At 34.0% G+C, this 17,931-nt stretch overlaps 1 protein-coding gene across 2 annotated transcripts; it reads left to right on the top strand.

The window, feature by feature from the left end:
* The first annotated feature begins 281 nt into the window (after positions 1 to 281).
* Sec63 (translocation protein Sec63) lies at positions 282 to 17,390 on the top strand. Of its 2 annotated transcripts, none has more exons than XM_019051941.2 (15): positions 282 to 871; positions 1,896 to 1,998; positions 3,050 to 3,164; positions 3,933 to 4,038; positions 4,802 to 5,025; positions 5,849 to 6,010; positions 6,615 to 6,846; positions 7,402 to 7,547; positions 7,904 to 8,051; positions 8,937 to 9,094; positions 9,771 to 9,887; positions 10,990 to 11,094; positions 11,877 to 12,002; positions 13,129 to 13,332; positions 14,043 to 17,390. In XM_019051941.2, the coding sequence occupies exons 1-15, from the start codon at positions 748 to 750 to the stop codon at positions 14,202 to 14,204; spliced, it is 2,232 nt and encodes a 743-aa protein (XP_018907486.1). In that variant the 5' UTR covers positions 282 to 747; the 3' UTR covers positions 14,205 to 17,390. The 2 variants fall into 2 exon arrangements, with proteins under 2 accessions (XP_018907486.1, XP_018907485.1); XM_019051940.2 differs by having other exon boundaries at positions 11,874 to 12,002.
* The last annotated feature ends 541 nt before the right edge of the window (positions 17,391 to 17,931 follow it).

Here is a 17,931-nt window from a genome sequence, read left to right as displayed (position 1 = left end):
TTTTGATCGTCGTGTTCACTTTCGTCGGGATCGCCAACCTACTTCTTTTACACCGTTCCCACTATCCGGTGACGGGTTATACGTCCTTTTGGAGTCTACGGAGTCTCTGGGATAAAATTTTGCAACTTTTCAACCTATCGTTCAGCAAAATAATTAAATAATTTAACCTGACTATGATCAATCAAGAATAACTCAAAGTTTAGATTTTCCACGATACTGAAAGATTTCGGTTATTGGGTAAGAAATCAGTCTAGCTTTCAGCAGTTGGCAATGCCGCTATTAATATTTTTAGGTTATGTTGTCAGACCAAGTCAGCAAAGAAGACAAGTCTCCCAGATTGACTCTGCGAAATTTCAATAATTTGTGCGTTTCCAAGTTCTGCTATTTCTTATATTTATCAATCTTCGAAGCTTTTAGTCCGCACTAATCGAGTGAAGTGTATATCATCATAATTGCGCCCGAAAATCAGTGCGTTTCGTGGAAGTCCGTCTGGTACCGATGATCCACCTCAATATCCGGCCCAATTTTTTGATTAACGGTTTTTGCAGAAATATTATCTTTCATCACCTTCGGTAGTTTGATTTTAGTGAAGCGTCATCGTCTAATTATCCTCAGAAGCAATTCCTCTTGGATGAACATGTTGAACCGGTGATGTGTCCCTTCAAACTTCCTTAACCCCAATATTTTATTATTGTGATAACTGCCTCGATACACACCAAATATAACTAAACCTCAACAACTAACAAAATGGGAGGACAAAAATTTCAGTATGATGAAAGTGGTGGAACATTCTTTTACTTCCTTATCTCATTTTTAGCTCTTCTTCTCATTCCTGGAACCTACTGTTGGTGGCCCAGCGCAGACAAGGAAGGTATGTAAATGCATTCCCAACTCGTAGCTCTTACCTATGCCTTCAGTATAACTTAAATTCAGGCCAGAATTGCCAATATATAATTGAATATCTTATCACAGAATCCGACAAATTATAACGCTGCAGGGAACAAAGAACAATTGATTGCACTCATTCTAGCATGTCTCAAAAGCTAGGAAGCTAACCATCTTGATTGTTACAATCCAACCATTACTTGTCCCTAATCTTTCTCATGCTTCAATATGCTTGACCTTGTGGTTAACAGTTTGAACTTTTCCCTGTGTGTCCTATTTTTCACTCACGTCTGACTGCTCTGTTTATTTTTATCATTTACGTGTGAGAGTTCATCAATCATAGGGCAAACTTTAACTTAGAGGAATCGATGATCTGTTGAAACACTCATCTCAAGTGCATTTTTTTAGAATTTCGAAGTTTTGAATATTCAGTCTTGCACTGAATGAAAGGGGTTATTTTGTGTCATATCACGGACTAAGAGTACATTAGTCTCTCCGGATGAACAATTTTACGTAAGCTTGATCAGCGAAGATGTTTCCTAATGAAGTGAGAATGAGAAGATGAAACTCTTTTACCACTAAAATTCCAGAGCATATGTTCTTAATCTTAGGCTCTCCTTGATGAGTAAGTTATTGTGCTTCAAAGAAAAAGAAGTCGCTGTTTGCCGATTATATTTTAAGCGATATTTAATTTGAAGTACCTATGAAAAAACTTAAATCATTAGAGGCCAATCTAATCAAACTTCATCCATTGATTTGTAGAGAGAAATCTGTCTGTAAAGTCAGAGTTAGAGCTTGCGCATCATATGTTGAGACAAACGTCGAAATATTGTTTATGTCACCATTCACCAGTGGTGCCACCTGACTACATGTATTAACCTGTTGAGTGGTGCAAATTCAGAGCTAATGGGAGATTGTCGTCTTTCTCAACATACGATGCTCCAGCTCTAGACCTTGATTTTTTTGGATACTTAATGAAATTTTTAATAAATTTTCAATTTTATGTTTAGACTCCAGGCGAGGAGAAGCAGAATGCCGTTGTGATGGGTGTAAAAAGAAGAAACAACTTCGGAGATCCAGTGATTCCTGGAAAGGAATCAAACGATTGTTTATGTAAGTGATCAATAGAGCTCTGTACCTACTTTAATACATTTACACTGAATATGTGATGGAAGTCAAGGAAAATGGTCCGTAAGATGGCAAGGAGAAGTAAAGAAAATCTTACTCCTCCAGGAGTTTATTCTGTATGATTTGATGCAAAGAACACCCAATTGTTGTAGAGAAAAAAAAGGAGATGTTTGCATCTTGAGTATTGTGTACCTTGTGACGTAGGTCGGTACAACCTGGTCAGCAAAATCCAGAATTCGAAATATGAAAAACGGCCCATAATGTCCGATTTTTTTTGCTTTAATCAACTCATGATATAATTTCAAATACTTCATGTGGAATGCATTTTTACCATAAAATACACCATTTCCAAGAAAACGATGATAAAAGTCGCTGTACCGACCTACGTCATCAATAAAAGTCCAAGATGCCCATAATGCAAACACCTCCTTTTTGTCTCTATGCCCAATTGTTCCAAAAATTGACCTCTTGCATATGTATCAAAGTCAAATAGCAGTTAATTGGGAATACGAAAAAAACTGGTGAAATTTGGCAGGCACAGTTGCCACTTTTTCTATGATTCATTTGCAAGTGTTTTATCACATCCTTATCAATCAAAATTATGGCTTGAAATTTTGACCTCATTTGCTTGAAAGTGTGTTGCCATTAAAACTGAACAAATCTTTCTGACACAGGCACCAACAACCTGTGCTGAAATCCACAAATTAAATAGTACACAGACCTCAATAATTAATGACTCTTCTGCCTGATGCCATGATACATGAAATTTTTCCCTTTCCCAGCCACTTAAGTATTATCATACTGTTATTATTTCTTATCAATCCAACGCAATACATAATAATGATGATTTTTATTTTTGAATGTTAAGAGAAATAACACTATACCCATTTCAGCTAAAATAACCCATAAATGCATAAGAGTGTACCATTGCTGCAAGCGTATCTCAGAATATTAATTGCATTTCATTGCTTGATGTTTAATGATCTTGTCAATTGCTTTCGTCTAATTCAAATGTGCCTTTTTTTTCTTTTTACAGAAAATTAATTCTTCTAGCAGGCTGGGTTGCATTAGGCTACTTAACATATAGAGTGTTTCAATTTGACTATGAATATGCAAATTTTGATCCCTATGATATTCTTGGTGTCAAGATGGTAAGAGATTTCATAAACTGTCTTAATGCTTTATTATTTAGATGTATATTGAGCTAGTTGTAGCCTATAGATTAGCAATATCTGCGTTTTACTTTCGCCTTGAAATAAAATGCATAAAAACATGTAATATTAAGCTCAAGGTGGTATAAAAGGTTTGCTGCTCTGATAAAAATGTGTGTAACCAATATTTTGAACGTCTTGATAGCGGTTCATTTTGCACTGAACACTGAGTTGAACGTAATCCTTCTGGGCTCAAAAACTCTTTTTTGGTGATCGATATTACCTCAACTGCAGTAACTAATAGGTAGTATAAGTATCTATAGGAACTCCTCTTTTCATGATTTTGAATATATTTAAATAACTAATTCAGCCATTCTAGGAAATTTTCTATTTTCATAATTCATGCATGTAAGTTCTGGTCTGTTGTCTTCCAAGTCTTTGAAATTTAAAATAATTAGCCTCTCAGGAAGCTTGAAAGTAGTGCTTGATTTGCTCAAAATTCTGTTTGTTTCTCAAACAAATATTCAAGTCATGAGAGAAAATTGAAATTAAGAAAATGTTATTTGGTTCACTTAAATTGGAAGAATTGCTTTCGAAATGGCATACTTTGTAAAAATTTTTATTCTCAGCTGTATTCTAATAGAAAATCGGAAATTGATTTCAGGCAAAAAATAATCTGTCAGTTTTGTCTCATAAAAATATCATTGATGGTACAGTTTTTATTTGTTTTTGTAATTTTTGTTAATTTTTTTTTTATATTTTTACCAGGGTGCCAAAGAAAGTGAAATCAAGAAAGCGTACAGGAAGTTGACCCTAATTTACCATCCGGATAAAGAAACAGGAGATGAGAAAGCCTTCATGAAGTTAACAAAGGGTAAATTAAAAGTTTTTTACTTTTACTTCCTGAACTAATTTTTTGTAGGTATTCATTTTCAGACTGTTGCTTTAGAATTGTAAGATGCTTCATCAAAGAGTTTGCATGTCTGTCAAAATTCCAGAAGAAAATAAAGAAAGAACTTGCATGAAGGAAATTGGAAAAATAATATGTGAGAAGTTGTACTCAGATCGTTGTCTTGGTATCCAGCCCCATTGCATTATATTCAACACTTTTTTAAACGTTGCTGTAGCACTCCGGAGTGTGTTAAGCCGTTTAATAGGAAAGTCTTAAGCTGAACCTGTTGGTACACACTGCATCCCTGTGAATAAATTAACCAATATATTGACGGTGTAATTTGGCAATCACATAACTTGGTTTGCGACATCAAAGATTTCCTTTCATACTCCATTTTTTAAACGGAAAACTACTCAATGGCAATTCCTTAAAAATGCCGAAATTTGTCTTCTCTGTGCGAAGAAAATTCCGCAAAAACTTCAAGGAATGATGTCAATTTTTTCTCCTTTAAAAAAATAACGTAGAGACAGAAATTTTCAGACTCCGCAAATGAGATATGTGATTCCCGACTTACTATGTCGATATGTTTCATTTATGTATGGGAATGTACATCATATCTATTGAAATAGTCTAACTAAACTGTTAAATATGCATGACTTCCATTTAAAATTCTTTTTTTCTTATTTCGCAGATGTTTCGTTGTTATAACCTATTTCTTATGACTCTTTATTTATTTACATTTCAGCTTATCAGGCTCTGACGGATGATGAATCACGTCGTAATTGGGAAAAATACGGAAACCCTGATGGACCTGGTGCCATGAGTTTTGGTATTGCTTTGCCCTCGTGGATTGTTGAGAAGGAGAACTCCATATGGGTCCTTGGGCTCTATGCCCTCGTATTTATGGTTGCCCTGCCCACCATCGTGGGAATGTGGTGGTATAAATCCATCAGATATTCGAGTAATCAAGTAAGTTCATAATATTCTATTTTTACCTTATTACATTTGTCCCCCTTTTTTTGTTTACTTAAGTTTGGATTCCATGTCATTAGCCTGTGTCAAAGATATTCTATTCTGCTTTCCTAGTAATCAAAATATTTTCTCTTTCTCAACAACTTTTTTTTTTTTATTTTATGCATGCATTTTAAATATCAACCCCTTTAAGATAGCTGTCACAGAAAGTTATTTTGATTAGCAAAATGACTAGACACTTGCTATGTAGTCTGTTGATGTAATATGGGACTGTCCCTGGGTAGAAGGACTCTGGTCTAAAAGATTTCAAAACTAAGTGTTTGATAACAGAGCATAAACGATCGTTTTAAAATCATTTTGGTGCAAAAATTACCCAAATGTGTTAAACCAAATCATTGTTATGATGATTTGAATTTTGCGACTGAAAAAATGTAGTTTAGGTAGAAGGAAAGCTTTTTCAAATTCATCTCTGCCACACTCTGGGTACAAAAATCCGGATAATAATGCAATCTTGGGCCCTCCATTGGTACAAAAATGAATCAAACCGTTTGCAACTCATTCTGTAGAACACAGCAGAGCGTTTCCCATCAAAATCTCAAAATCTGATGTTAAAACATAACTCAACAGAAATCGCTCTTCTGGAAATTTTGCTTCCTAGGACTAAGGTCACTTTTCCTGTGTGCAGTCACATTTATTTGTGTTAGAATTCATATCTTCATAAGCTGTTTACTCATAGCTGTGAGATGAAGTTTTCGACATTGTATAATGTATACTGAGTTATTCTTAATTGCTGATCTCTTTTTACCCATTAATTTTTCAGGTTCTGTTAGAAACAATTAGAACGTATTATGCATTTATACCACTCACACCTTTTATGCAACTGAAGAGAGTTATCATGCTTATCGGTGCATCCTACGAATTTGAGCGAAGGTTCAACAGTGAGATTGTTGAGCGAGAATCTGATAACTATGAAGTGCCAAAAGTAAGTATACAAATCTCCCCATTTGTCTCTGTGATATTATGCTTTGAAGCACTTTTTCCTTCTACATGCAGAAGAAATACAGACAGTCAATACTCACACCAAATTACAAACCTGATCAGCTGTAATGAATCAGCTTTAAGTCTCATCAGTTTTTGACCCTTAATGTATGCATAGAATTTGAAAGAATGTACTTATTAATTAAAACAGGTTATTGAATTGTATTCAAATGTTTGGTTTTTACATATTTACAGAATAATGGATGGAAAAATGATTAAAAACTGATAATTATGGAAATTAAGTGTACAAAAGATTGTTTGCCAGATTTTTTGTTCATTTATTCATCTAAGTTATGTCTGTAAGATCTCTCTTAGTGTTAACGTAATTGACTATGGCTGTGAAATATTGTTTGTGGATGCAGCATTTCAAAAATGTCCAGTATAAACTACTCAGATTATGCATTTAGGTGTGGGTTTCAAATAGTTTTGATGCACTCAATTTTAGTGCAATTCTACCAATTAAAGTCATCTCAGTTGGCTGACATCTAGGCCTAAGAGATTGAATTGATTTGTCCTGAATCTTTACTCATGATCATGATTTTTTTCAGCTGATGAAGCAAATTGAAAATTTGGGAGAAAAGAATCGAGAAAGGCCACTGTGTTACAAATACTCTATCAAAGCCAGAGCTCTCATTCATGCACACCTTTCCAGAATTCCTCTGAATCCAGAAACACTGGACAGAGATCGTATGTATGTGATCAAGAAGTGTCCAGCACTGATCAATGAAATGATCAATTGTGTCGTTCAACTAATAAAATTCTCATATTATTCTGGCGGAGGTAAGTCCAGGTCCCAAATTTCTATCTCCTTAACCTTTCATGTCGTAGAGGACTATCATCTAAACGTTGGATGCATGGCGTTCAAAAAGAGATAGAAAGATGCCAGCCTCTGGAAAATCTCCTCTTTGATAGATACATGTGTGTTTGTTATCTGCGAAGGAGTTTCCATAACTTATGATCTCTTTGCCAAGAAGTCTCCACAATTGATGAAATTTTTGTAAAAGAATCTCTCGTATTGAAGATATTTTTGCAAAGAAGTGTCCCCTCCCCCCCAAAAAAAAGTAAATACTCCATTACATACAATTCGCACATGTGACTTCCCAGTCCTGTTACACCATACTTTCTGTAGGCCTGCATATGCGCATTCATCTACTTATAATCTTTCTTTTATAAATTGGTGATGTCTATTTATCATCCCTTTTCCCCCTTTTTTTGCATCACAAACATTGAATAAGTACTAATTTAAATTACCCTCGAATCAACTACTCTCTTGAATCTATTACCTCTGACCTAGAAGTTTTTATATTGTTAATCTTTTTTCTTCTTTATTTCCAGAGTCAAAATTCATTTACATCGAAACAGTAGAAAATTGTATGAAACTTTCTCCCATGATTGTTCAAGCACTGTGGGAACATAAAAGCCCTCTTTTACAGTTGCCTTATGTCACAGAGGATACTCTTCGTTGTTTCAATAATAATAAGGTAAATTTTAATCACTCACCTTATTTATCAAAATACTCTTCGTTGTTTCAATAATAATAAGGTAAATTTTAATCACTGACTTTATTTATCAAAACGTGGAAGCCTCTGGTGCTTTTTGCCTCATAGACAGACCAACTAATGCGCATGATCCGTCTCATTTACAAACATATGTAAGAAGCAACTTACAACCGGTGTTTGCTTTTTATTGTATCAATGAAGTTAAAAAATCTTATTAATGGGCGTTTGAGAATGTGATGTTATACACAAAACAAAAATATGAAACCCCTGCAGCTGTTATTTCATTTTCTTATGTGGTCTCTACAAATTTAATCCTTGTCAACTTTTTATTTTTTCAGAGACAAATTAGAACCTTAATTCAGCTTGCCAGACTGAAAAACGAGGATAGACGAAACATGTTCCGCTTCTTGACAGATGAAGAGTACGAAGATGTCATGAAAGTGCTAGGAAGAATGCCTTACTTAGATTTTTCAGTTAAATCTGAAGGTGTGTAGTTTTTTTACCTCGCCATGTTAATTTAATCTTCTCACTAATGTATCTTAATATTTTAGCCTTGTTTGAGTTTTTTGGAACCTTTTCATTTGAGCAACTAAGCATTCCTGCTTAACTTACATTAATTAATTTTATTTTGTAAATAAAAAGAAGACCAAAAATGTTAATGGAAATCAGGAAGATTTTTGATGAATCACAATGATTTCATGTAGAGCACCTACTGAGGGAGAAAATTGCCATTTTTGTGCTGCTCTCTGATTGGTACATCAGTTTTATGCTTCCCAAAGGGCTTTTGTGGACCAATGTAATCAAACCTGATCAAGAGGAATTTGTGTAAACTGGTACGAAATTAATTATAATCACACAAAAAGCGTAATTGTCAGCGAAAATATCCATTAAAGTTTGTTCAGAACTCAATTCAGAAGTTGGAAATAAGAAAATTCCTATTACGTCTAGAACTCTGTTGTTGTTGTCTAGTTTCTCTACCCTGGTCCACAACTAAGTGCAGAAGGGATATTATGAAAGCCTAAAATTCGCCAATCAATTAAAGAGTGACACTTTTCATTTGTGGTTAAAGGATCAAGATGGCAATACCCTCCTTATACATGTTCCCTAATTTCATTTCTCTAGACTTCAAACTTTTAAGAGCCAAAATCCTTTAAAGATATTGCAGATATTCACAATATCACCCAAAGTATACTTTATCAGCTAGGACTTGTAAAAGCATGAATTTTAATAGCCAAAATATGACCAGCACTGAATGTAAACAACTAAATGAAGGCTTCAGATGACCTTTAATCCCAAGTAGGACTTAAGTAGCCTGCCCAATTGTTTGTTTTTTTTTTCTTTTTATAAATTGAATTTTTGTTAATTTTTCAGTAATCGATGATGATACATCCACTGTTTATACTGCTGGTGCAACTGTAACTGTTACTTGCACCTTATGGCGTAGGAATATGTCAATTTTATTCGGTGATGAGAAAGGTGAAAAAGTCGAAACTTATGAAGATAAGAACAATGCTAAATTAGCTGCAGAGGTGAGTTAATTTTTTGTACTCTCCCTAAAAAGTGTAAAATCGACAATAATTCCTTGAGTGAAAAAGCTTTGTCGAAATGAGATTCATTGAATTTTCGAACTGGCCTTTGCTGAGACACCACCTTATATACATTTAAAAATCTGGTCTTAATTGTTGCTCTGTCTTCTTACTGCGAACTTCAAAATTAAATCCTGAAAAATAAAAATTTCTGTATGAGTAAACTTTTGCAACAGTGAAAAGCTGATATCACGGCATATCTTATAACAATATATTGGGCATGACAAAATGACATAGTTGGTCCTTTAACTGGAATCCTATCGATTCAATGTAGACATGCATCGCCTTGGTTAAAATGACAATCAGCTATACAACAACTAAATGAGGCTGGTCCCTAGAAAGTTGTTTAATCGGATTTTCACTATATATAGTTGGACAGTTAGTAATAATCTGCATGATAGATAATAATATTTCCATGAACGGCATAAAATTCCATCATTAGTGTATATTGTCTATGATTTATTCATAAGTAAACCTTAAATTGTATCATTCCATTTGGCAGTTTCATTCAAACAGTTCAACTTGAAACTTCCAGCAATCAACAAAAATTGAGATCAGTGTAGCATCACCTTTTCCCACCACCCTGGTTTTGATATTTGTATTTTTCTCCCTACTTTAGAAAGTAGCTGCACAACAAAAACCAGGGAAGAAAGCGGGTAAAGGCAAACAAAGAAATGAGAGGAAACTCATCAAAGAGCAAATTCATGCCAATGCCAAGAAATCAAATAGTGCTGCTGTAAGTCCTCTTTTTCTATCACACTATCGTCTCGTCCTATCCTACTTCTACTCACTATTGAAGGAAATGTAGAAGATCTTGAAGCTTTAAAATTGTTTTTCAAAGTTAGATTGCCCTAATTTCAGTCCTACTTTCTCGTACCCAAGATTACTTGAACGAGAGTTTTTCAAAAAGCATTACCCTCATTGTTACGTGAATGACTAAAAATTAGAAAGCGTCATACACTAAAAGTAAAAATGCAGATTAAAATGTATCAAATGAGAATTTTTTTTTTTTATGTTTTGTTATTGTAGTCTCCATTAAATGTTACACCCTGTTTTGAAATCTAGTCATAAGAAAGAGCTGGTTCAACTCGAGATGATTCTCAAGCACTAGCTTTATGTTATTAGACTTGCAACAATTGCTCCAAAGCTCCTGCAATACCTTGAGTCTGTTAGCCTCTTTTGGAAGTGGTTGTAACGCTTGCCCTATGATCAGGAGGTGCCAGGTTCGATTCCTGGCCAAGTTACTTGAGTTTGATGGTTTCAGGCAAAGTTCACCTATGGCTGGGTTTATGGGGACTGGAGAATTACGCGATTTAACCCTCAGGGCTGTTTGAAAATTAGTTAAAAAAATCTTATACTTTTTGTTGATTTTAGGCAATAGAAACTTTGATACTCGCAAATTTAAAAGTTAAAATACCTCACAAGAGTAATCCTTTGTTTTTTAAGGAAATTTGACTTTGTTCTTCTCTCTTAACTTGATCTGATTGATTTAGAAGCATGAATATATATACATTTTTCTTTGTCTCTTCTTTGTCCCATCTGTATCTCTTCTTTGTCCCATCTGTATAGAATGCTGCACGAAAAACGGTCTTTGACTGAATGTACACTAAAGTGCATAACATTATAGCCAACCACTTAGTCAATAAATGCCCTCATATTTCTCACTAACTTGTCCCTCTTACTCATTAGTTTCATTTTTGATGATCATTATTTTACTAATTTCATTATTACTTACTCATCTCATTATTTTACTCATTTAACATCTACCGCAAATAGTTTGTTTTGTTCCAATCTGACTCCATCTTTTTCAACTTTTAATTTTTCGCTTATATTTTCAGTCCACCAAGTCGAAAGAATCAACAGGATCAATGATTCTAAATGAAACACCAGAACATACCTCTAGTGAAAAAAGCAACGTGGGGAATGGGAATATAAGCAAGACTGTAAGTCTCTTTAAATTTTTTCATTGAAAATCACTCTCACAAAATCTAAAGTAACTCTAAACTATCAGATTTGACCACTGTTTTTTTATGCCTCTGCATCTAAAGAATTTTTTAGAAGTGAGGGGTGCATCAGCAAACCAAGACAAGAGCAATGAAAAAAATCAGCGATTGTGCACTCCTACAAAAATCATGAATATCTTGCTGTTATTATTAAGATTTGGCCTTCACTTGCCATTTACTCAAAGTCAACAAGAATATTGGAACACTGACAGGAACTTTTTCTATGACAACAAGACTATTACTTTATTGTGCGCCAGATTTTGAAAAATGACACCGCTTGCTCAAGGATAATTGAACTGTGTTGTGCTAGAACCACCAATGTCCACTTTTCCAGCATTGAATTTATTTGTGTTTATAATTCTTTCAAATAATTGTTGCAATCATGAAAGTGCTGCAAGGACTCGTTTTGGGATTAAGATAACCCTAAAACAAGTATTAAGACCACTTTTATGGTTGCATCTAACTGAAAAGTATTATCAACCCAAAAATACTCGAGACTGGAAAAATGGACCTTAGCTGTTTTTGCACAACACGATACAACTAAGGTTGTCTTCGTTAAGTTTAGGAAAAACTTGATCCCTTTTACTAGCTCTGAATGTTAAAATCCAGTAAGATAAGCTCCAATGCTTCTTTTTTTATCTACCCATCAATCCATTAGTCTGCTCTTTTCCTGTTCTTTTCTTCTCAAGAGCAGTATTATTTTATTTTATTTTTTTTAGCAGGATACGAATTCAGAAGATGATGATGATGACTGGGAAAAGTTCCAAACTGGTGCAAACAAACGTGACAAAGCACTTGAAGGAAGAAGTAAAGTCTCTCACTCGGTACACTGTCCGTACTTCCCTGAGGTGAGTTCATCTCTCTTTCTAAAGGAACTTTGATTAAGGCCACTTGACTCATTCTTTAAGCCATAATCATGCCATAAATTTGAGTGCATCAGGAAATTTTTCAAGTCTACTGGAAATTAGCAATAGGCTACCCGACAAGGTGCATCATTTATGCTTTCTTTTTAAAATTTCTCGCAGAAAACAATTTGTGTGTTGAAAATTATTGAAAGTAACTTCTAATCAAGGTATATATTAATGTTTTTTAATCGATCAATTCAGACCTCCTGCTCATGAAATAACCATAATCCAATTCAGTTTAATCGCACACTAAATGTCACAGTAACAGTGTCTGTGGTTTGAAAATATGGCATTCTTGAATTTGGCGCACTGAATTATCACCTGAGATTAAATAATCCTCTATCACTTGCAATTTTCGCTATTTTAGCTCCCAGAGTGTAGTGTTTGTAGCGCTGCCTCCATGATCAGGAGGTCCCATGTTCAACTCACAGCTAGGTGACCCTAGTTGGATGGCCTCACACAAAGGTTGCATGGAGCTGAGTGTGAAGGATTGGAGGATTAAATATAAGATTAGTGCCTGAGGGCTGTTTAGAAAATGGTAAAAGAAGAAATTTATTTAATTTTGAAAGAAACAAAATTTGGTAATCCCGAGGTTAAAAGACTGTTATCCAGATTTCTTGAAGATATTGATTCCTGACAATGAAACTTCCTCAATTGCATCCTTTGAAATGCTGTTTTGTATTTTGCGTTTGACATAAAGGATTTGAATCATGGTGGCTTGCCATCACAGAGTTGGAAATTTTCCTTTAGTTTTCGCTGTTTAATAGTAAAATGCTCTTCGATATTTCTTTTCTACTTTGTACACGTGTACAAAATAGCAACTCTGTAAACCCATGCTATGAATAGTTTTTCTATTTTTGATTTTAAATCGATTCATAATTAAAGAAGAACTTAAAACGATTGCTTTTTTCTTTTATTTATTTATTTATTAATTAAACATATCGACTTCTATACAGAAATAAGATACTTAGATGCAACTTGTAAAAATAGAGAACGATTATCGACTAAAAAAATATACAGTTGTTGAGTCTTATTTCTAAAACGATTGCTTTATTTCTTCTATTTACAGGACAAGCAAGAGTATTGGTGGGTGTACATCACTGATAGAAAAAGTAGGAGTTTACTCACCGCTGTTTATCATGTAACAGAACTGGTGGAAAAAGAAGAAATTCAGCTCAAATTCACAGCACCTAAATGGAAAGGAGTCTATACTTTCACTGTTTGTGTTCGCTCAGACTCATACCTAGGATTTGATCAAATGCATGACATCAAGGTTTGTTGCACTTTTTGTTTCTTCCTATTTATTTTTTACACTATGAATTGTCCTTCCTCTCTCTCTATTTCCGTGTGAGTGTTAAATGTTTTCAGATATTGTCCTGAAAAATTGAGACAATTCTTTCGCATATTGCATTGTGTATGACCTGTTTTGCCTTTTTCTGATTCTTACATTGACAGTGTCAATCTGAAAAATTTCTGCCCTGAAGGGCTGCAATTGGACAAAATTGATATGAATTAACTTTTTATGTATCGAAATTTATGGAAATTTTATTTCAGTTTCTCAAGGTCTTTGCAGAGACTAGAGATGGCATCAAATTTAAACCTTTTACTCACTTTTTTAGGTACGGTAAATGGTAATTTTCTGAAACTCCTAATCAGAAATTTGAAAAAAAAAAAAAAAACCCCTTTGCTGTTTTCTAACAGATAAATTATTTACAGGATGAGGTGGATTTGGTAAAATATATTTGGATGTATATTATCATGGCTATGATTACTTGTATCAGAATGTAGAATTAGGTAATGCGCATTATCTTCAGTGATGAACCATCTTGCGTGCTTAAGTTAGTTTGCATGAACTTGAAGAATTCTGTTTCATCCTTATGAGGTAAGTCACAGATGTGGTCTAAGTGTTCTCTAGAATTCATTTCAGTCTCTCAATTTTTTGTCATAATTTCATTGTTGTTATTTCTGCTTGTTTCCCATTAGTTGGATGTGCAAGAGGCTCCAGAAGTGCCAACTGAGCATCCTCAATGGCAGATTTCTGATGATGAGGAAGAAAGCAAGGATGACGGGAACAGCAGTGATGGCTCTGAATTTACGACAGACGAGGATGTGGATGAAGAAGATCTAAACATTGATCCAAATTAGTTCTTTTCAATTTGTTTATTTATTGTTGTCAATGTAGGGGCACGTATACATGTCTACTTATTTAATATTGGAAGAGTTCCTTTATGTCTCCAAAGTTTCAGGGTGTTCTGGCTCAAGAAAATTTAGCCAAATCAGATTTAAACTAGAAGGAATTGGTGAATTTTAGTAGAATTGCGAATCAAAAGGCTCCCTGAAAATTTGAACTTCAGAAACTCATCGTACAAAAGCTGACAGAGGCTGTATCTACTTGCTTTTATGACACTACCTGAATGAACTTAGACACAGTTTGTTTGCCATAACAATTTGGAATAGCCCATAACAATCGTATTTTGTTCGGATTCAGTTTCTATCAAAGGAGCGTAGGTGAATCTTCAGCTGTAGTTCAGAAAAAATCCACCATGTCGCGATGCTAAAATCTGGCTCTGAAATCAGTAATTATTTAAATATCACGATAGATATATTAAATTCTAAGCCTCATAAGTTCTAGCAGCATACGTCTGGAATGCCTAGAAACAAACGCGAGCTTTGAGAGTTAAATAATAAAAGCCATAACTTGATCCCAGTTTCTCTTATGGGACATCTGTAAGTGCGAGAGAGATATCTGCAACTGCTGAGAGCGATCAATCGCGATTGGTTGCATCAAGGTCATCATGCTTAACCCTACTTCTTTCTAGGATCAAGTTTCAGAGCTTCAGAAATTACTTTTCACGTTTTTTCTAGTGTCAATAGCAAGAAGGATGTTATGGCTAGAACTTATGACTCTTTGATTGTAACAGAAATTCCTTTAACTTTCATAAAAGCTCAAGAACTCACATGAGCGTGGACCAAAAAATCAAAACATAGCAGTGGCGCTTCCTGGGCGGAAAAAATTCTTACTACGCACCGCTGAAGATTCACCTTAATCTGGCAAGGTAATTGTCACGAAGCAATTACACTGCTCTCAAAACACTTCCTAGCAAAAGTGTAACACTTGTTAATAGGACCTCTAACCTCACTTCTAGATTTTTCGCTCTCATTAGTCGTGAAAAAGTGATGCAAATAAAACAAAATTTTCAACAGAAAACAATTGTTTTGGTGAACAAAATATGTCTCTTTATTTGAATGAACTCTGAAATCCATCATCTTCAAAAGTACCAAGTGGAGTCCCTTGACCCTATTCCCAGCAACCATGACAACTTTGGCACCTCATTATTTTGTAATTTAAAACCTCCATTTTTTAGTAACTTGTGTCAGGGTGGTAATGAGATTAATAGCGATGAATAACACTGAAATACTTCGGCTGAAATTTTCAAAATGGAAAAACGGAGTTGAGATTACTTGAATAAGTCACTCACTTGAAAGTTTGGCTCCAGCTCCAACTTTAAATAAAAGGTCAGGTATTGTTTTTCAATGAAAGATCGTACAGGTAAGTTTCATTTGGGGCTCATTTTTTCTTTAGGTTTGATGTCTGCAGCTCATTAATGTAAAGCATTGAGGAAACTTTGCCACATCAAAATGTATTTTTCTTGTTTATTCAGCAGGTAGCTTTACAGCACTCAAAAGTAGCTATGGTCTCTGCCATCTTGAAAACAACAGTTAATATTAAAGGATTGGTGGAACTTGATAAATTAAATTGATTGTCAATTGTTTTCTGTCAAATTGTATTGATTGTATTTAGTAAATAGAACACTAAAAGACCAATTTTTTTTTAATAAAAAGAGGAAAATTCAATTTCTTTTTCAGAAATTAAAGGGCTTAATACTTTGAATTTTCCGTTTCTTCTTCCATCAGTCTCTTAAAAGCCTAGATTTATTGCAACCTCAATGACAGTGAGATTTAATGGTTTCTTCTGTAAAAACTCATTTGGCCCTATTTTTTGCATTAAGTAGGTATGTTTAAGCTGGCTGTGAAAATGCATTAATTTTCCATTTTATTCACTTAACTGCTCTCTTTGTCGCTTCACTCAGTGCAGCTCTCACCTCAAAAATCCCATTGTGAAATTAAATATGAAGGAAAAAAAAATCTCTAACTTTTTGTCAATCTTAGATTTGGTCAGTTAGAGCTACTAATCTGCTGCCTTTAAGAAAATAACACTTTTATTTCATTTTTTCATCAAAATCATGTTTACGCACAAAAATCACCATGATCAGCAAATGTTATCTTGAAACATTTCACGTCTTGGTTTCATTCTGTAGTCTGTTTTAAAGAATTTTGTGTCGTCACTTTTGCCGAAATCGTTTATCAATAATCAAATTCTTTCTTAAGTCCTGAAATCTTAGGAGGTGTACTGTATTTATTTATTCTTTATTTTTATAAAATCCTTTGCAATTTTCAATGGAAAATTCCGCAGATATCCTGGCAAGTTCTGGAGTGTGAGATAACATACCTCATTACGAACCTAATTACAACTATGTCATGATGTCCACTGATTTTTTTTTTTTTTTTTTCATTATTAATTGTAAATTCTGCTAAATACTTCTAGTCGTAAAAGTCATCCTTGGAAGTTGTTATTTTACTTGATGTTCATCAGTATCAAAGATTACGAAAAACTTTAAGATATCTCTTTAGAAAAGGAAGATAAATGAAAGGTTAATTAAAGTGACAAAAAGCACAACCAATTGATTTCTGTGGTTGATCAATTCTCAACTTAGTGAAGCAGCTTTGCCGTTTCGTTTTTAGGATAAATTCTGTCCTATTTTTGAAGGAAACTGACAAAGGTTCGTCTTACGAAGTAATTTTCAGTTGTATAAGGCCATTCATCTTTGTTGTTACAAAATTTAGGTTTAAAAAGAAAAAATAGAAGGGAAAAATGCATTATAATTTTAAAAAATGCTTGGCTTTCATTCAGCGACGCATTACCTCCAGGATTCGGCATGTCCCCAACAACAAATACATTCCGTTATCTTCTTCTTCTGAAAAGATTATTTACCACTGTTTATTGTTAGGTTTTTTTATTTATTTATTTTTTATTTTTAGCAAGGATCAACGACAGAGCTGAAAAGTCATCTTATGTTCTCTTTTTTACCTTGTGCATAATGAATTCACTGGAAAAAGCAAACGTTTCAGAAATATTTCATTTCTTTTCTTTTCTTTTTAAAGTAACACACAAGTACAAGATAGTATTACAGCTGTTGTTCTACTCGAGTTGAGTGAAATTTAATTAAATTATGAATCATTGTAAATAAAATAAATATTTTTATTAATTTATATTGTCCTTTTGATTTCCATCCTCAATCCCTCCCAAAATATGCTAATTTAATGCAGAGTAAATCATTCATTGGAGAATGTAACTGAGTCAGAATGTCTTAATTTTGATTTTGATTACTGAATTTGTGGAAATATATTGAAGTGCCAAGGAAGAAAGTTGACAGAATCGTTGTGATTTAGTGATGATCATTCACAAGATTTGACATTTTCTATGTTGTTGTATATATTCAATGGATTTTGGTGGCGATCCTTGCAAGTTATCGGTACAGAAATCCGTTTTTATTTTACATTGTCCTAAAAAACCTCTAAATGTATTGAATGTGCCAGTCAGAGATTGATGTTAGAAACGAGAAGTCTTTTGATGATGAGATTCCAGATAGACTAATACTATTTCCAACTTTCTCAAACACTATTCCTATCCTCAATTTTCAGAGTGGTATCATCTTTTGGAAAACACAGTCATTGATGCCATATTACGAATAAGACAAATTGCACAAGTTGCATAGGTTTACTTCACATTGATTTTGGCTGTGTTCTCATT

The sequence above is a fragment of the Bemisia tabaci genome, chromosome 5 (assembly GCF_918797505.1).
Source record: "Bemisia tabaci chromosome 5, PGI_BMITA_v3".
In the NCBI taxonomy this organism is placed as follows: Eukaryota; Metazoa; Arthropoda; class Insecta; order Hemiptera; family Aleyrodidae; genus Bemisia; species Bemisia tabaci.
The sequence above is the reverse complement of the archived record's forward strand: the minus strand, read 5'-3'. Positions and strand labels throughout refer to the sequence as shown.